General features: G+C 36.0%; 1 protein-coding gene across 1 annotated transcript; it reads right to left on the reverse strand.

Annotated features, from left to right (window-relative positions):
• Positions 1-1774: 1774 nt before the first annotated feature.
• LOC149257254 (germin-like protein 1-1) lies at positions 1775-21091 on the reverse strand. The gene is made up of 5 exons (XM_089367075.1): positions 20781-21091; positions 7811-7882; positions 4690-4730; positions 2541-2585; positions 1775-2313 (listed from the first exon to the last, which is right to left on the reverse strand). Exons 1-5 carry the CDS (start codon positions 21089-21091, stop codon positions 1775-1777), a joined length of 1008 nt encoding a protein of 335 aa, XP_089223201.1.
• Positions 21092-21601: the final 510 nt, after the last annotated feature.

Here is a 21601-nt window from a genome sequence, read left to right on the forward strand (position 1 = left end):
ATATAAGCATGGTTGAAAATATAGATTTAAAGATGCAAGGAAGCTATTAGTGAAAACTCCATCCACTGATGTAGAGGAGTTCGGGAGAAAAAAGGCTTTGTAATTAATGAAAGGATTGATTTGGAAACGTTCTGTAAGTGGATTCCTATTAGATTGGAAAAGAAATTTGAAAATAATGAATGTACTTAATCTAAAAACATTAATATGCACCTTAAAGAATTATTTTCAAAGTCTTGTAGAGATACATTGGGCTACATGGAAAACATATGCTTGGATGTACTTAATCTAAAAACATTAATATGCACCTTAAAGAATTATTTTCCAAAACTTGTAGAGATACATTGGGCTACATGGAAAACATATGCTTGCGTGTATAACTCGGTTGTTAGCTATCTTCTTTTTGGAAAGTTAAAAGTGACTTCCCAAAGCCAAAATAAGTTGTTCAATCTCATATCATTATCTTTTCTCTTTTAATTAGAGGTGAAAACAAAAGTCTTATCCAGTGTAGACTTGTGGCATGAAATATTTAATGTTACTATCTTGGGAAAGCAAAGAAACAAAAAAGTGATGTAGAAAATGGATATAGTAACAAGGCTTCATTTCACCCGTGAAAAAGAATAACACGCAAAATCTTGCTTTCCTTGAAGCGATGCATAATATCAACATATATGGACATAGATATAGTAAATAATCTATAGAGTCTTCACTAAATAATAGGGTGATGTTTATGTATATATTTTAAAATAATATAATATAAGTATATGTATCTTTATTATTGGGTGTTAAAAATAATATGGTGATGTCTATGTGATTAAAAACAACATAGTGATATGTTTATTTCTTTTGAAATGACTTCATATATCTTTTTATCATTTCAAATACAAAATGCATATCCTTTTGATAATTTCAAATACAAAATAGAACAGCATATCTCTTTTTATCATTTGGAATACAAAATGGAACTCCATATCCTTTTTATCATTTGAAATACTTCACATCCTTTTTTTATATCCTTTTTATCATTTGAAATACTTCACATCTTTTTTTATGATTTGGAATACAAAATCTAAGTTCACATCATCCACCAGAGACAAAAATAAATTAAATTTAGAGACGCGGATTGCTTGCTTACTCGAATAGATTTCACAATGAATGCAGTAGGTGTTATAATGTGAGTGTGTTTTTTTCACGTCAGCCATATATGTGTTTCGTTTTGTTTGGAAGAGAGGCATGATGCCCTGGTCGATGTATTGAGGTCATGATATATGTTGTGTCAGTTAAACAAAACAATGAAGAGGAAGCATGGAAATCTCACACTACCAAACAGACACCAGTACGGGTTGATTGGTTAATGATAGGAGTGATTCTATAAATACTTTTATTTTGTTTTGTTTCAATGATAAGAGTGTTTCAATGTCAAATATAGATACTTTTATTTTGTTTGCATCAGATGAGATGCACCGTGCAGGGCTCCATGAAGAAGATATTAGGTAGTGTTGTGTCCATTAAACAGAAAGAGAAAGGTGTAGATGAAAATGACTATAACATGATAAAAATCTCAAACACCCATATTGGAATGGTGAAAATTTTTCCTTTATTGCGTATACATCACTATACACGTGGTGTAAAATTTTACTTTATTGCATATAGATCACTATACACGTGAGGGAAAGAGTGGTTTTATTTATTTATTCGGTTAACCGCATAACAACCCAATGACTGGTGAGTGACTCACTTGTGGCATGAATGAATGAATGAATTAGATGAGTGGGCATCAAGCCAAGAATTTCCTTTGGAGAAGTTGCACCAGGGAGGCGTCGATCTGGAAATATTTGGCCAGAAGGGAGGCATCAACCGGGGGAGAGGCTCCAAACAAGGATTGGGCGACCTGCTGGGTTCCCGGAAGCTGGCTGCTCAGTGCAGAGATGGCCACAGCGTTGCCATAGCCCACGTTCTGTTGGAAGTGCACCAGACCTTTGGGGAACACGAACACGTCTCCCTTCTCAAGCGTTTTGCTGAACAATTTATTGGCAGTGGTGATAAAGCCGACTGAGAGAGTACCCTCCATGACCACCAAGATTTCTGTGGCCCGTGAATGAGTGTGAGGGGGATTAACGCCGAGAGGAGCAGCGAAATCAATCCGAGCCAAGGAGATTCCCAAGGTGTTTAAGCTTGGTATCTGCATTACATTGGCTGGAGTGACGTTGGATCCCATCATGTTACTTGTATCCCCTGCAATATCTAGGCCCTTGAACATGAAGTCATCTGCAATAACCATGCTTGCATCCGTACACGGGAACCCGTTCACATTAACTGCAATTACAGTCAAATAAACATATATATATATATATATATATATATATATATATATATATATATATATATATATGATCAGATTAGAGTATTATTCACATCGCATGAAATGAATCGAAACCCTAATCACATGATCAGATTATATTATTATTCACATTGCATGAAACAAAAGGAAACCCTGATTAGCAAACACATGATCACGGTCTCAAACTAAAAGTCTTACATACCTCTACTCGTCTTGTGAGCCACGCAAACGTCTCGTAAAGGATCTGCATCACCTGCATGCACAATAACAATATTATGTGCCACTAGTACTTCAAGCGCTAGTGCTAGAAAGGATTTCATGACTGGACTGCAGCTAACTCAGGCAACTATTCTTCGATTCTATTCGATTCGAGTAGATGCTTTCTCTTATCTGATCAGATCCTTAGATGATATGATAGATGGAGTTTGGTGAAATATGAAGAGCATTTTTCCTTTTTATAACAACACAAACGCCAACACCAACACCAAGTTCTTGAGCTAAATTTGCTTGCTTGATGGACTGTGTCTTCTACTTGGACTGTTTAGAAATTAAAATTGAAAATGACGTGCAGTCATTAGCTACCCAATCCCGTCTGCCACATATGACGGTGTCCTCATTGATTCTGATTCTGGTTGCGTCTCAACCAAGATTGGTTGAAGGGATTATGTTTTAGATGCTGTCAAAAATTTCATGTTTCTTCAAGAAGACTTGGTCACTTTGTCTACTCGTCTCTGTTTTTCATTTATTTGTTAAACAGAATAGAATAGTAATGCACAACACACAACAACAGCAGTGTGAGCGCACCTTTTCCATTTCGTTCGAAATATTTCTTTTAAATAAATTAACAACAAAAATTAAGAAGTCTGAAACAAATTGATGTTCTCTAGTTAATACTTGATTGACGAGGAATGCAAAAAGGCAAGGAGAATGTGGAAAGAGTCAAACAAGGATAAGATAAAGCTCAAATCTTACAAGCAGTTATTAAGCAGGAAAAAGGCTGATTTCATGGTTTCAAGGAGTTAAGAACTAATCTTCATCGGGAAAAATAATCCTATATTATTTTGGAAGGAACTCCAACCAAAAAAGATACAAATTGGAAATAATATTACAGATTCTAAATGGTTTGACTATGCAAGACAACTCTATAAGCAGGTTCCCAAGGTTGACCCTGCTCCCTTGGTCAACACTGATATTGAACTCTTCACGGTACAAGAGGTAGAGATGGGTATCAAGAAGCTGGGTATTGGAAAATGTTAGGCCCCTATTCTACTAGTGTAACCCCTTATTGTTATTAGTACAACCCCCTTATTATATTGTTGTACCCATGCAGTCCCCATATTGTTACTATTGTGCCCCATAGAAGCCCACTATTGTTATTATTGTGCCCTTACATTGTTATTGTTATGTCGGCTCTGATTATATTATGACTCCTTAGACTTCTATATATAGAAAGGAGGTCTTGTCATTTGTATCATCGAAGAATTGTTCATTTATGTAATGTAAAGGAGGTTGCCCCCTCGAAGAGATTGAATTCTAAGGCGTTGATCTTTTCTATCTTTTTGTGAGCTCGTTTCATAACATTTGGTATCAGAGCTTTGGATTCTAGGGTTTCACTGCTCCAAACAGGTTATCATGGCATTTGCGCTATAAATTTTTTTCTATGATGTTTCAGATGCTAATAAAAAACCCATTTGGGTTGAAATCAGTCTAAAGCTCGGGTCCGAATTTTAGAGCTTTTGGTGCTATATTTGCGGAGATATGATCTGAGGAAGTTGGCCTTTTTGCAGACTCTTGAATTACATTCCAAATAGGTGACCTAGGGAAAATAGTCATAACTTTTGTTTTAAGCATCAGATTGAAATTTTGTAAGAAGTTACAGAACGAGGATAGACTGTAGTTTCTTGTATACATTTTTTCAGATCCAAAGGTCGAAATAGTGACACGTGGCACGTTGGACAAGTTTGCTCTACTGAACTAGTCTATAATCAGGTCATCGTGGGAGATGGCATAACTCTTCCTTGGAGAATCCAATTTGGATCAGACGAGTGACATTGGAAAGAGGACACAGAGGGCTACTGCAAGTCGCAATTTCAGAACTGGAAGAACCAAAGTTACAAAGTTATAATCGTTTCAAGATCGAGCTCCTAAAATCAAGAAAAGGCGATATGAGGAAGTTTGATGGCAAGTATCCAGTAAATTGGATAATTCAGATGGAGCAATATTTTGATCTACATGGTGTACCACTGTTACAAAACGTATGTATTGAATCTTAATATTTAGAACCAGATCAATTTTTATGGTATAAAGGGCTTTCCTCTCATAAACAACTTGTTACGTGGTCAATTTTCATGGAGGAAATGATAGCATATTATGAGGATACAAAGAGCAACACCTTCTTTAGATCAACATCACAACAATTGGAAAGAGTAAAAGAGATTTGTTACATAGTGGAAAGTAAAATTATGGCAACAAGGAAGTCTACCCCTCACAACTATAATAATGGAAGTGTTGTTTCTCCTAGCCTTCCACAACCTACAAGGGTTACACCACAACAATTGGAAGATAAAAAAGAAAAAAGGCTTTGTTACAATTGTGATAGCAAATGCACTAAAGGTCATAAGTGTGCTGAGAAGAAATTATTTTACATAGATTATGAAGAGGAGGAAGAAAAAGATCAAGAAACATCAAAAGAAGAGTATATACACCAGGAACCAACCCCAGAGAAAGAAGAAATGAATCCGACCATATCTTGTAAAGCATTGACAAGAATTACTTCTCAAAATCTCAAGGTAGAAGGACATATCAAGAAGAAAAAGGTTAAAGAAGTGAAATATCACATTGAGAAAGAAGAAATGAATCCAACCATATCTTGTAATGCATTGGCCAGAATTACCACTCCTCAAATTATCAAGATAGAAGGACATATCAAGAAGAAAAATGTTCAAGAAGTGAAAGATCGCATCGAGCATCAATAAATGAATCTGACCATATCTTGTAAAGCATTGGAAGAAATTACCACTCCTCAAACTCTCAAGATAGAAGGACATATCAAGAATAAAAAGGTTCAAGCAGTGAAAGATCACATCGAGCATCAACAAGAAGTTCTCCAACTTTTAAAGGATAATGCCATTTTGGTGCAAAATCGAATGAAACAACAGGTAGATCAACATTGTAGTGAAAAATGTTTTGATGTAGGTGATTGGTTATTTTTACTGCTACATCTCAAGCAAGCTATTTATGAGAAGGAAATGTTGGAAATACTATATGCACTTAAGAAATGACAACCTTATTGAATGGGAAGACACTTCAAGGTAAAAATGGATCATGATAGTCTTAAATAATTTTTAGAACAAATATTATCTATAGAAGAACAGAAAAAATGGGTCACAAATATATTGGGTTATGAGTTTGACATCATCTATAAAAAAGGGAAGCAAAATTTTGTTGCAGATTCACTCTCAAGAAAGGATGAGGATGTTGAAACATTGTTTTGTGTTATTGCTATTATGCAACTAGATTGGATAAACGAAGCAAGGGATGAATGGAAGAAGGACGAAGAAGTGTGGTCACTCATTCAAAAGTTGCAGAAGATCCCAATTCAAACAATATTGCCAGAACTTGAAGAGGAAGGAAAAATCATACTGGAACCTGGAGCAGTCACAAAAAAAAGAACCCGACAGCTACGAAATCGATACATTTCAGAGTATCTCATCAAGTGGAAGAACTTACCCGCTGAAAATTCCACACGGGAGGACAAGAATATTCTACAGAAGCATCAAGAACTACTCAAGCGTTGAGGACAACACTTTTTGAAGGAGAGGGGCATGTTAGGCCCCTATACTACTAGTGTAACCCCTTATTGTTATTAGTACAGCCCCCTTATTATATTGTTATACCCATGTAGTCCCCATATTGTTACTATTGTGCCCCATAGAAGCCCATTATTGTTATTATTATGCCCTTACATTATTATTGTTATGTCGGCTCTGATTATATTATGACCCCTTAGACTCCTATATATACAAAAGGAGGTCTTGTCATATGTATCATTGAAGAATTGTTCATTTACGTAATGTAAAGGAGGTTGCCCCCTCGAAGAGGCTGAATTCTAAGGCGTTGATCTATCTTTTCTATCTTTTTGTGAGATGGTTTCATAACAGAAAAGCAAAAGAGTTAGCTGAACTCCAAGCAGAATATCTAAAGTGGGGCTCAAAGATTTTTGCACCTCACATTACAAAAATCTTCAACAACATCATACAACAAGGGATCCCCATAGATTGGACAACTAGTCTGGCAATACCTCTTTTCAAGAGCGATGATATCAATAATCCCTCCAATTATAGGACCATCATGATAAACCCTTTATTTGAAAAGCTATTTGGAAGCATGCTAGAAAACAAAATTAGCAAGTGGGCAGAAGAAAGAGATAAACGTGCTAAAGGGAAAGTAGGTTTTAGACCTAAACATTCCGCAGTTGATCATTGCATAACTTTAAGGCACATTGTTGAAAAAGTTTGGGAGAAAAAGGAAGAAGCCTTTTGTTGCTTTGTTGATTTCAGAAAAGCGTTTGACTCGGTTCCTAGGGATAAACTTTGGTAGAGAATGGAGGAACTTGGGGTTCCTAAGCATTTGAGAGCAGCTGTGCATAGGCTGTATGAAGAGGTGAAAGTCAAAATTAAAACTTCAGCAGGCATTTTGAAAGTTTTAGAAGCGATATCAGGGTCAAGCAAGGTTGCCCACTATCTCCTACCCTTTTTGGTTTATATATCGACAAGCTTGAGGAGTGGTTAAATTCGCAAGGGGGTGATGGTATCTATTTGTGGAAGTTTGTTATAAGGCTTCTTTTGTATGCAGATGACCTTATTCTGATTGCTAAATCGACACTTGGTTTGCAAGAGCACTTACTATCCCTTGAGCATTTTTGTAGAAGTGTGGGGATGCAAGTCAATATCAACAAAACAAAAGTAGTGGTCTTCTCTAAGAAAAGAAAACATAACCAGCATAAGTTCTACTTTGAAGGCAACATTCTGGAAGAAGTTGCAGATTACAAGTACCTTGTAATTGACTTCAACAAAAATCTAAGCTGCAATGGTTGTAGAAAGAAAAGAACTTTGGGGGGTTGGAAAGCATTTTATGCTTTTCAAAATAGGTGTAGAGAGGCAGAGTTATGGGACTGGAAGACCACTCAAACTCTTTTTGGGCTTCTATTGATTCCGATGATTCTCTATGGTTGTGAATTGTGGGCTAGAAGTACCTCCAACATGCAGTGGAGACAAATTGAGAAAATTCAGAAGCGTTTGATTACAAACAAATTTAAGTTTAAAAGTGAAGTTCCTTATGGTATCTTGTTAAGTGAAACAATGAATTTTCCTATTGAAGCAACTGCTATGGTGCGAGTGATAAGGTATTTAAAAAATTGAGCAAATGGAAGAGGGTAGATGGCCTAAGGTTGTCTTTAATGATAGATTGTGCAAGAGCAAAAAAACTTGGATGCAACAAAATAACAAATGGTTTAGTAATGGGGTATTTGCTTGAATGCGTGTCCTATAAACAACAAAGAGATAAACGCCTTTGTTATGGAAAAGTTCCACAAACGTACTTGGGATAAGGAGCTAGGAAGAAAGAAAAATTACTATATTAAAGTGTTTAATCCCACTCATAATCATCGACGAAAAGTATACATAGAGACCAATATCTCTTGGAGAGACAAAATTCTTATTTCTCAGTTAAGGACTAATTCTCATCAACTCCGTTGTGAAACAGGGTGTTGGAAAAGGCCAAAGGAAGCGTGGGAGGAAAGGGTATGCATTGTCTGTTCTTCCGGAAAAGTGGAAACAGAAAAAAATTTCATTTTAGAATGTGAGGCCTTCAAAGACAATAGGGAAATATGCAGATATGTTAGCAACTAGCTCTTGGGATAATATATTTAGCGAGGGGTTTGTCAAGAAGCTGGAAGCATTTATTTTGAAGATTCACAGAAAAAGGGCTGAATACATCAAGCAGATGAAGAAGCAATTTGTCCCATAGGCTATCTTTAGCCTCGTGGATGTAAAAATAATTTCTTTCTTTCTTTCTTCTATATAAACATTGCAGCAAGTCCTCCACCATGGGAAAAAAATAATGTTTATCAATCGATGTGATGTTTAACATTATTATTATGTATTTATCATGCACATCTAGTGTACTAAACAATCTCCATCTTCCCATGTCCAAACATAACATATATCGATATGAGGAGACATTCAAACTTTGTTCAATAAGATAAAAACAACCACTCTTTACGCAAATTACCCTAATCCTTACTTTGAAAAACAACTTCATTTCGGGTCTTGTGGTTTGTATGGATATTTTGTCATCTTTAAATTTAAATTGTTTCCGTGATTAAAAAATAATTTGCAAAATTCATCTTTCATATTCACATTTCAATTTTGTTTTAATTTAAGTTTATTTAAAATTTTCATGTGTTTTAGAGTTAATTTATAAAATTTAAATTAAGATTTTTGTGATAAAATATGTGTGTTAGGGAGATAATTTGATTTAAAACAATTGGGAATCACTTTCCCAATTGTTGCATAGATACTCCACCTAGTTAGCCCTTGAAAACTTTTTTTTTTTTTCACCAGTCTCAATAAAGTACCATACTTTATTTATCATTTCACATTTCAACAATAGGTGTTGGATAATTTCAACATCTCTCATGCGCTTGTTTCACCATGCTGGCCCAATATTCCCCCACATTTTTAGAGCTTATTCTATTAGGATTTTTTCTATTTATAACCAAAGGTAAGTTGGGATATCCTAGAAGTTATTCCAAATGCTGGGAATGAAATTTTATTTTATTATTTATTTATTTATTTATTTTTTTTTCCTGAAGTTTTTTTTTTGGAGATCTGTTGATTCGGGATTGGTTTGTAATACTCTCGGATGTTATGACTCTTCGCCCCATCCTTGTTTCGTCTAAGTGAATCACTATATTCCATTATCAAAATTCTTCTCTTATATAAGTTTTTATCCAAAATTATCTTTTCCTCCTCACTAGTCGTAATATTCTAATCTCTAGTCTTCTTCCATTCGTGAAAAGGGACCAATAATCTATGGCATATTTCCAATGGATTTTATTCATCCTGTATTATTATTGCTTCCTTCATTCTTGATGATCCTTCGGTTTCTTTAAATGGGTTTTGCCCATTATAATCTTTATCCAAAATGACACCTCCTCTCCTTCTCCATTCTGCTAAGACAATTTATCTGTTATGCACCAAAATCCTTTGACAATGTTGTTCCCAATTGAAGATCCCTTTGGAAGTTCCTATCTTGCAGAATCTCATAAGTAATTTTTTTAAAAGATATTTTCCTTGCATTATCATATTGCACAAAGTATCTGATCCAAATGGGATCCTCCAAAAGAGGTTGGTTGTTGGAGCCTTGGTTGCTAGAACACTTATTTTACCCCATCCACTTTCTTCGGTTTTGAGATTTTTAGCCTGGGTAGTAGATGCCAATCTTCTTTTTGTTACATCCCATTGCAATTTTTTTGGCAGATTAATTTTACTATTTAGAGATTAATCTGAAATTTGAATGGTGCATTGATAACAATGCTCTAATAAAGAGGAATGACCATTGTCACTCTTTGAATAATTTTCTTTTACCTGTGCAAAAATGTCTTGTTGTACCATACTTTATTTTATTGATTTTCTGGTAATGAAGCTGGTTGAAGGTCAAAATTAGGGTAGTAGGGTTGTTAACATATGTTTTGGACCTAAATTTGTAATGTGAAGGATTGTGTTTATAAACCATTTTTTATTTTTGGAATGGTATCATGTGCCTGAGTTATTGATGAAATTGAACGCTGGTTACTTTCTTTATTGGAATTAACATTATTCTTATTTGTAAGATTTGAAAATAGTCTCGTGATCCTAGAATAATGCAATTTTTCTTGTACCATATCAAGCCCTAGGGAAATTTTAACCTGGGGGATATAACAATGATAACATTTAATTAAGAGGACCAAGCCCTCTATGTTCCTCGATGTTAGTGGCAGTGATCATTGAAATCATCTATCATGAACCTAGTATAAATGTACCTGTCACTCAAATATAATCTCGATTGGCCATGTTAAGCTTTATCTATCTTATTTTAATGCTTTAGAAGGTGACATAATTTGACAATGAGGATCCTAATATAGGCAATGATTTCGATGATATGTAGTACTAGTTATTTGTCGTAGCATGATTATTTTTGGACTCTAAGGCCATTTAGGGCCTCTTTGTTGATGTATTCTTGGCTTTATGTTAATTTCCTCTTTTCAACTTTAAAGGAGGTCTGCATTTTGTTTGAGGCATTTATGCTTAGATCATCAACTTGTGTGGTTTATTGCGTGTAAGTTATGCTCGTTGTGCTCTCACTGGCATGTGCTAGTCAATTGTGGATATTTTATCTAAAATTTTGCATTCAATCATTGCTTAGTTAAATCTTTGAGTCATGTAAAGATTCAAGGTTTTAGGTGTTGTGGGGGAGGTTGGAGGAATGATCTATGTTTCTATGCAATTTTCCAATTATTGAGTTGTTGTCATGCAAACCTGCACAAGAAATTCTGCTCAACAATTATAAGCAAACCAACCCTTGTCATATTTGGAATGTTTCTCCAACCCCACTAATATTATTCTAGTCATAGGGGGTGTCCCTAATGGATATATGCTTCTACCTAATTAATAAATATGTGTACTCCAAGATGATCAACACACTCAAGACTCACTTTGAGACTGTCTGTAAAAAATCAAGAGTGAAGGTGAGTTCAATAAATAATTTTGATTGGTCAGGATCAACTTTCAAAGATGTAAGTAACAATTAATTTAAATGGGAATGCATGAAAAATGTCACTTAAGTGAGAAAAATACTTTGTGGATGCATAATAAAACTACCTATCACGACAACAATTTTGTCATCAACAACTAAGATTCAAAGAGATCAGAATGCATGATTGTATAAATCAAATAAATCTCAAGAGTCTGGCTGCATCATAGTGAGCCACAAATGACAGGCTATGGATGAAGCCTTACTTGCAGTGAAGGCAGTGGTCTGAGGTTCGAAGGAGTGAAAGAATGAAGAGTTTTTTGCTGCTACTACATTTTCTAGAGAAAACCAATATACAACCTTTTGACCTCCTTTCAAACCTGTATATAAAGGGAAGACCATTAAGGGGATGAATTTTCCCTAATTCTTTCGGAGGGAAGCAAAAAAACATGCCATTTTGGTCATCCTTTGCATGGTAGACAACCGAGTTCTGTTGCTGTTTTGAAACCTTCTTTTCTTATTTTTTTTGAGGCTAATGCTTTCAGCATTGTCATGATTATTATGGAAAAAAATCGTCAAGCATGATGCCTATCAAAAACAAGAGGATCAACCTCTTCTAACTGTTTCTAAGTAATTATTTTTTCCTTAATTTACCAGTTGTCAACTTGCTATTTGATGTCAAGTTGAACTACTATCCAAAGGATGAATTAGGGATGTTGTTGTTTCTTTCATCCCCCCACTATTTGTGTTTCTAACTGTTTTTAGAGTTAACAAGTGTTCTTACTAAGGGGTTTGACTCAATTATTCGTTCTTATAGATATTAGTTAGAGAAATTGTTATAAATGACACAGATCCTACTGTGAGATACAAGATGACAAAATGTCAAACACAAGAAGAAGTATGTAATCCTTTTCAATCTCTTTTTTATTATATTTACTTTTAATGACTTGGGAATAAGGCCTTTATTTTTATAGATTGTGCATGACATATATTATTTTTTCATTATTTGAAAGACATTGTCAAATATTTTTTGTTACAATTTCAAGAAAAGACTAGTGTTGTTGTTATAGCAAGGTCATAATACTAAATTTGACATGTTTTCCGAAGAAGATTATTATTAAAAATTCGAGTTTCTTATCTAAATTTTAATGCTGCAAGGGTAGATACTATCCAATAAATAGGTCTATTGAAACTTAAAAGCATATCCATCTTCATATATCTAAAGGAGCTCATGTAAGTGAAACATAATCTTCATAATCCCTACAACGAATATGCTAATGCTAAAACACTAGAAAACAATATAAATTTAGAGCCCTTTTTATTCAAAGTTATATGTATATTGTATCTCATGTAAGTGCCATGACTCTCCCATTGTTGTCTTAATCAATTCAGGAAAAATGTTGCTTTTCCCCAGGTCATGTTATTATATCTTAACATGACATTGAGCTTCTGAAATAGTAAAATAAGGTTACATCCATTGAAAGAAACATATAAAATCTTTGTGGATAAAGGAAACTTGACAAATATGAAAAACTTGATCCAACCCTATAAGTGTTCATGATTGAACAACAGTTTTGACAGTGGCATACAAAATCATCTCCAAACCATACAAGAGATGTGTAAAGATTAACTTTTGAAGGTACGTAAATCATCATCATCATATATATATATATATATATATATATATATATATATATATATATATATATATATATATATATATATATATATATATATATATATATATATATATATATATATATATATATGAAGCTTTAGTTGTGGTACAATTGTTCAAAAATGTATCGATTACAAGAAGCTATGAATTTAATCCATAATGTACCCAGGTATAAATTTTATACGTTTTCTGCAGAATTCCAATTAGTATCATGTGCAAATTTGACTTGTGATTGTTCTAAAATTTTTCATAAAACTTAAATGCACACATTGGTGTATTTTTTCTTCACCATTTTGTATTATAAATTGGGTCACAATCTTTTCTATATTTCTTAAGTCAATGTTGCCACTTGTGCCTTTTCACTGCGTGTTGAATTCCAATGCCTCTTTTTTTAAAGATCACATATATTTGTGCTTATTGTAGTTTTGTAATTGTGCAATCTTTTATCACTACCTCGTGCAATGTTTTTATTTTGAAAAATTTTGGTGCAACTTCAAGGAATTGGAATTCAACACCATGCGTGTTGAATTCTACTTTCTACAAATTCTAGTATTTCTGTTGACAATGTTATGCTCTTTTCATTTTTATGTCTTTGTTGGAATGGGCTGGTTGGGGAACTCTACTATTTCAACATTAAGTGCTCGAGTATTTTCTAAAATGGTTGCTTCCTGGAGAAACTTGATTAAAAACTAGCATGAGGTTGAACTCTTTTCTGTTAGAAACAAAGAAATAATTGTCTCCAAAAAAGCCAATATTTTGTAGTAATCTCTACAAATTTATCATTAGAATCATTCCTTGCATTTCCTTTTCCATTTTCTTCCTTGGATTTTTCCTTGGACATACCTTGCAACCAACGTGATGTGTACACTCACAATGCTTCTCCAACCAATATACCAAAAACGTTGCCAGTTTTTTTGATGGCCAACATAACTCTCCAATACAAATCTATTTTTAGCTCATCAATATCTTTTTCGCACCACTCTTTTGGAGCAAAGTAGTATCTCTGGATATGAATTTCATTAATTGAAGGGCTTGAAATGCTCTCTGATGTCTTATAATAATTTTGGCCAATAATGTGATTGTAATACTATTTTACGTTTGATGGATCCACCATTGCTAAGCATGCAATTGTTTTAATGCATCAATTAATAATTTAAAGATCTTTAGATCAGGGGAAGAGAGCCTTGGTTGTATGCAACGTGATGATTGAATCCTTCCAATCGTGAAAGATGCATGATTTTAATAAGATATAAATCTTGTATATAAGGTTTCCCCTTTCCATTGCCTCTGGTAGCTTATTTAATGTAGAATGCTTCTGGTTTTTCCCCAAATTCCATAAAATTCATTATTGCTTGTACTTGACCTGATTGCAAATATTTTTGATACAACATTAAGAATATATGGTTGAAGCAACCAAAATATGGTCATTGGAATCATTTCATTAGGAATGTATACTAAACCATTATCCTTTGGTGGTTCAAGTCTTTCGAGTTCTACTAGTGACACAACTATCATGCCAAGAACATAAATGAATGTCCCAAATGCTATCCTTTGGAGCATCCTCATGTTGTTCCTGAGACTTGTAAATGTTTTGGCTAGCGTAATAAATATCCAATTATACGTGGGCACACACACAAGAATACTCAAGAATATGAAACTTTGAAAGGACGCATGATGGATCTTAATTAATATGTCCAATAGTATGACTAACCATTGTGCTGCTAGTTTCATGAAGAAAGTAGAGCACCATGCAAAGACACCCGCATACATTAAACATGTTACCCAAATAGGAATACGCCATGCAAAGAGATTCACCTTTTTGGCACTCAATATGATGTCACGAGACGCTTTTTCCGGGCAATCTTTATGATATCTTTGTGAAGTTGGTTTAGTATTGAACTAGAAATAAATGAATTAAATAAATTAACCCCACTCCAATTTCTCGACCCAATATTATATAACCCATGTTATAGAAACCCGTGTCTTTGTAGTGACCCTCTTAAACATTTTCTAAACCTTAATGTTCTTCATAATGACATTGTTTTGCTATCTGAGCAAATGTAAAATTCACTTTAATGTAAGGCAATAGAACTTCATAATTATCTATGGGTTCTAGCCTAATAAAGCCACCATTAAAGTTAATTTTGTGTCCGTTTGGCATGGTAACCACGTTGCTATTTGCCACGCGAAATTAATAAGATTGCCTCTATTTTGTCTATCTGCCCGCACTTTAACAAAGCTCCCTTAATAGCCAATGAAAAGGCGATCTGTAGTGTATTTCATATTCTTGAAAAGACTTGTTCTATATATTGAATCCCGCCCGAGAACCTTGGGTTTGTAGAGTTCTAGGTACATATTCCTGCCCAAAGACCGGACATCCCGTACGTATATATCCTTGCACTGCTGCACCATATAGACCAAAATTCTTCTGTTTCCATTAGTCTACAACCTGCTAGTTTCCCCTACTCTGATAGAACTCCCTGTTTGTGTTCGCCTATCTGAGACACTCTTCCCTTAATCTATCTTGGGGGGTCTCTATCCATTCATATTTTTTGTTGCTTTTAGCACTGAGTACGCCTTCATTAGCTAAGATATCACTAATTTGTTCGTTGTTTGGCACACATGAGTGAAACTCAGGATTCTCTTGTTCTGCAGGTGAGATTGAATCCATTGATAAACTTGTAGAAGCTGCCAATGTCTCGATACTTTGTCCGGAGTGGAGCCATAACAAATTTTCTTGACCGAATTAGTAATCAATTCAGAATCAACTTCAATTATGGTATTATGAAGGTTTAAATCTCTCAAGATTTCTAAGCATTGCTCAAGGGCCATGAGCTCTGCCATATTATTAGTGGCTTTCCCCAAATGACTATGAAAGATGGTTTTTATGAAACCCTTTTCATCTCTTATCACTCCTCCATACCCAGCCATGCCCAGGTTTCCTTTTGAGGCCCCATCTATATTGCATTTCATAAAACCCTGAGGGGGAGGTTGCCAGAAATCCTTATCAGTTATTATATGACTTGCATTCTTGTTTTTGCCCTGTGGGACAAGCCCCTGAAGACCCAAATGTAGTAGTATCTGCACATCCGTATCTTTAGGTTGGTCCTCAGGGGGGTTTTTAATGAGGGTTCCTACCGTCTCATTGAGTTGTCTTAAAATCTGAGCCATGATGCTCTGGGAAGAACCTTTCCTGTTCTTGAATATTCTGTTGTTGCGTTCTTTCCAGACATCCTAGATTAGAAAGCCTGGAGCTAAAGCCCAAGCTTTGTTAACTATTTCATTATCAGAGAAATTTTTCCTCCACTTCTTCAAAGTGTTGGTAATGCTGCCCACATCCCTGTCTGTTTGTCTGAATATTGAAGCTATCCAATTCCACAAGGTGGATGTGAATGGGCAGAGGTTGAGTAGGTGATCCATAGTTTCTTCTTGTAATTCACATAGTTGGCACCTAGATGGACCAGATACCCCTCTTTTGCTAAGGTTTTCCAAGTAAGAATTTTTTTATGCTGCACTAACCACATGAACAGTTTGATTTTCATCCAGCTTTGGTTCTGCCATAGGTCCTTCCATACCCAATTAGGGTTTGGAAAGTCAAGCCCAAGGGCTATGCGCTTGGCCTCTTTGAGGTTAAAGCTGCCTTCATTGTTTTTGCCCCATCTTAGCTGGTCTGAATCTGCGGATGTCAGAATCTTTCTTTGTTCCAGGATCGCTGTTAAAGCTTCTGCCTGTGCCTTCAACGGGGAGTCATCACTGTATACCAGGTTCTTCCATATTCTCCATTTTCCTTCGCTTCTTTCCTGATCCCAGAAGTCATTTACTCTGAGTAACCCTTTGTTGTCAATATCATTCTTAAGATTTGCCAATTCTTCTCTTAACAGTTTAGGTTCATGTTGCTAATTATCTTCCCAAAACCAAGCAAGGTTCCCATCTTTGATTTCCCAGAAACTGTGTTCTGAAAAATGGCTCTATTCTCCCAAGCTTTGTTCCAAATGTGGGAGCTTTTGATGAGCTCAGACATTCTAATATGATTCCTTTCTTGCCAATTGTTTGCATATTTCTGTTTCCAAATTTTGGCCTAAGGGGAAGCCGAATCTTTTAGCCATCTCCACCATAGTTTTTCCCCCAAAAATTTGATTAGCATTTCAGGGTCATCAAGTCCCAAACCTCCATGTGTCTTAGGTTTACAGATATTTTCCCAGGCTACCAAGGCCCATTTTTTTTCTCTTCCCCCTTTCCTCGAAGAAAATCTCTTTGGATATTTCTACATTGTTGCATGACTCCTTTAGGAGCTGGAAGGGCTGAAAACATAAAGATGGGGCCAGTTTGTAGGACAAATTTTGTGAGCACTAGTCATCCTACTAAATTCAAAGACCTGTTTGTCCATTTCCGGATTTTGTCCTGGAGATTATTAGTCACAGGCTCCCAACTCTTGCTCAGAGGTTTGTCTGTTAGCGACACTCCCAAATATTTGGAGGGAAGCATATCTCTTTGAAAGCCTAGAATTCTAGATATATTTCTCTAAATAGCAATGTCAGTATTAAAAAAGAAAATCTTTGATTTGGTAAGGCTTACCTTGGTACTCGAAACCATTGCAAAATCTTTCAGGATTTGTTTGTAGGCTAGAGCTTCCCTGACCGTGGGTGTACCCTGCAGCATGATATCATCCACAAACTGTTGATGGGTCAAAGCATCTCCATTCATGGTGAGTTTGAGACCCTGGATTTTTCCTTCTGCTTTGGCAGATTTGATAGCATTTCCTAGCCCTTCCATCATGAGAATAAAGAGGAAGGGTGAGAGTGGATCTCCTTGTCTGAGTCCTCTCATAGGTTTAAAGGTTTTGGATGGTGAACCATTTAACATGATTGAAAAATTGGAGGTAGTTACAAGGGCCATTACCCATCTTACCCAGTTATGGTCAAAGCCATATGCTATAAGAACTCTCCTGATGTAGGCCCAATTTAGCTTATCATAAGCCTTTTCTAGGTCAAGTTGCATAATCATTCTTGCCTCCCTATTTCTCTTAAGTGAGTGAACCACCTCGTGAGCTTGAATTATGTTGTTGAGAATTTGCCTGCGTTCCACATATCTAGTTTGTTCCTCAGACACGAGAGTTGGAGGAAGGGTCTTAAGCCTGTTGGCAATTATTTTGGAGATAATTTTGTCCACCACATTGCATAATGCTATTGGTCTAAATCTATTTGGTATCATAGCATTATCCTGCTTTGGAATCAAGGATATGAAAGAGGTATTGAGTGCCTTCAAAAAAATTTTGTTTTTCCTTGAGTCCTCCACCACATCGAGGATATCATGCTTGATTATTCCCCAACATGCTTTAAAGAAGTCAACATTAAAACCATCCGGACCTGGCGCCTTCCCATTTTGCATCTCTTTGATGACTTTGCTGACCTCCTCTTCATTCACTGGCCTGTTTAGATTATGATTGTCTTCTCTTGTCACAAGCTTAGGAATGTGCTTTGTAAAGTCATTGATGAATTGTGATCTGTCTAAGTGAGGTTCCTCATCTATGCCTTGGAAATGTTGAACCAGAGCAGCTTCTATTTCTTTGTGGGTATTGAGTTGATTTCCTCGAGAATATTTGATTTTTGAAATCTTGTTATGAGACTTGTGATCCATGGTAGATTTGTGAAAAAACCTTGTATTCCTTTCTCCTTCTTTTAACCATTGTACCCTCGATTTATGTTTTTAGAATATCTCCTCTTGCTTGCATAATTCTTCCCATTCCTGTTGATGGTAGTCAGCTTGTTCCTTTCTTTCCTCGTTGAAGCCATATGTAATGAGGATCTAGTTAATTTCATGTATCTTCCATTCAACAACCTTTTTGGCTTCAAAAATGTTGCCAAACTCATTCTTATTCCAATATTTAAGCTTGAGTTTGATGTGTTTCAATCTTTTATGCAGGAGGAACATTTTAGTGCCCTGAACTTGCATATCCTCTGTCCACCATTTTTCAATATTGCTGATAAAGTCAGGATGGGTAAGCCAAATGTTTCAAGCCTGAAAGGTCTGTTTCTTGGAGTTCCTATGAAGGACGTTTAAAGTTGAACAGGCCAGTGATCCGAGCCACCAAAAGGAAGTATCATAGTTGACAAGTCAAGGCCTATAAGGATAAGGTCCTCCGAGATAATAAATCTATCTAGTTTTGAGGCCACCTGAGACTCTCCTCCCCTTTTATTACTCCAGCTAAAGATACCATTACTTGTCTTTGTGTCTACTAGTCTCATATTGTTTATAAAATTATAAAATGCTATGGAATATCTGCCTAGTGATTTGGTTCCACCTTTTTTTTTTTTTTTTTTCGGACAGGGACCTGATCATGTTAAATTCCCCTCCCAAAATCCAGGGGATGCCCGAATGTCTGTCTCTTAGTTCCTCCAGTGAGGTAAGAAGCCCGAGTTTGTCTTCAGGCTTCTGTGGACCATAAACATTTGTGATCAAATAAACTTCCTTGTCCCCCAAAGGTTGAATAACCACTGATAGGTAGTTCCTAGATGCTTCAGCATCTAGGATTCCTAGTTTCTGAGGGTTCCAAAGTGTGAGAATTCCTCTTGCTGTTTTGTCTGCTTTAACTTCTAGATATTCATATTTAATCAACCATTTGCTATGTATTTCTCTTATTTTGTCTATTGAACATTTTTTTTCCTGGATAAATATCATATCTGGTTTTTCTTCTTTCATTCTATTGCTGAGATTTCTTTGTTTCCTTTTGCTTCCTAGACCCCTAATATTCCATGTTGTAAGCTTCATTAAGAAAGATTTGTAAATGAGTAACTAGTGAGGTATTTCATCTTACCTGAGTTGATCATGAGTTTTCCACACTCAATCAGCAACTCATTCTGTTTTTTCCTTCCTCTTTTCCTTCTTGGGTTCTTGGGAGCTTGTCCTCCGGTTGCCTCCATAGTTTTAACCCCTCCATTATCCTGACTATCATAGTTTCTTTTGACTCCTACACCCTTTTCCTACGTTATCTAGAGGAAGAGCTGTTATACTCTGTTAAATTCATCTAGAGGTAGCAAATCCACTCCTTTGATTGTTCCTTCCTCTATGAACTTTTCTAGATCGAGATGCTCCCCTTCCAGTATGTCCTGCAGTTCATTATCCTCCGTTCCCACTTCGCTTGGGGTCATCTCTTGGTCCCTATCAAGTTCCATAGTTCTTGGTTGATCCTCCCTTTTCTAGCTTTTATCAGGTCTATCCTCCATGCTGTCATCCTTTTCCTTCTCTACAGGATTGTCCTTCATTACTTTATTCATTCTTTCATCCCCCTCTTCTTCTTCTAATATCTTGAACCTATTATGACTAGGCTGTTTTTCCTCATATATTTTTTTTTGGTTTTTCCTTCCTCCTTTTCCTCTGCCCCCCACCTTGGTAAAGCTTTCAGTCTCTTTACCTAAGGCTGCTTTGATACTGGTCTCCATTTTGCTTAAAGGGCAGTCTCTGAAGAGGTGCCCGTGTTCATGGCATTTGCGACATCTGAAGGGTACGTGCTCATAATCCACTGCCTATACCCATTCTTCATCATATACTTCTAGAATTATTTCATTTGGCAAAGCTCCAGAAAGGTCCATTTCCACGCATATTCTAGCAAAGGAGGTATATTTTCTACGCATAGTGGCCTCTGATATTTTAAAAAAATACCCTAGTTTATTACCTATGGCTTTTAAAGATTCTGGCAACCAGTAATCTAGAGGTAGGGAATATAGTCTTACCCATACCGGCACCGAAGTAAATGTTTCTCGCTCTGGAACAAAGTTCATAACCCATGGCCTCATATAGAGGCCTGCAGCCGCATAGAAGTAAGGTCCTCCTTCAAACACCCTGTCTTTATCTACTAGGTTTGTAAAAACAATTGTGAAGAAACCCTTGGATCCAAGATGTAAATCTATTTCTCCCTTAGGTTTCCAATGGTTCTTTATCGATACGTGTAGGGCTTTCTCCATTGGTCAAAACCCCATGAATTTACATATCACTGCATAAGTCGCCATGTGCTCCCGGTGCGCCTGTAGCGTTGGATCACTTAAAACCACTCGGGGTGTGATGGATGCCTTATGATTACATGCTCCTGTCCGACTACTGGGGTTAGTTTTCTGACTGTCTACTCCTTTACGCTTCTCTCTTCTGCATTCCTCCTGCGTTTTTGCCTGCCTCTGTGCTCTGCTGTTTCCTGTTTTCCTCTTTCTGTATCCCCGGATTCCGCTTCCATGGGCTTCTTGAAGCAGTTTGATACAACATGACTGTAGGAGGGAGTGGAGCTGCCCCATTCTCTCCATTCCATGGTGCATTGTTTTTATTTGGAAAAATTTGGGTGCAGCTTCAAGGAATTCTTGATCCTGAGCTTCGTATAATATGAGGAATCCCTGCCACCTATTTGATTAGTTTTTCTTTCTTTTTGGCTTCAATCCTTTCTTCCAACACACATATTTTTGAATTAATATAGATCTTTTGTTCCTTTGAGTTTACCTTGATCGCCCATGTTCAACTGAGTGCTCAATCAAGGCATTGTTACCCATGTCAATGCTTTTGTTGATACTTGTTAATAGCTTCTGTGAGTGAGGTGAACCTTGAAATTGATAGATTCACATATCTAACAATCTTTACCAAATATGCATCAATAAAATTTATAACTTTTAAGATTTAGGTTGTGTGTTGTAGAAGATGATATTCTACTTTCTTCAAATTCTAGGATTTCTGCTGACAACGTTATCCTCTTTTCATTTTTATGTCTTTGCTGGAATGGGCTGGTTGGAGAGCTCTACTATTTCAACATTAAG

Source organism: Pinus tabuliformis, chromosome 6 (genome assembly GCF_031772625.1).
Source record: "Pinus tabuliformis cultivar Carrire ecotype Pingquan chromosome 6, CPIR1, whole genome shotgun sequence".
NCBI classification, from domain to species: domain Eukaryota; kingdom Viridiplantae; phylum Streptophyta; class Pinopsida; order Pinales; family Pinaceae; genus Pinus; species Pinus tabuliformis.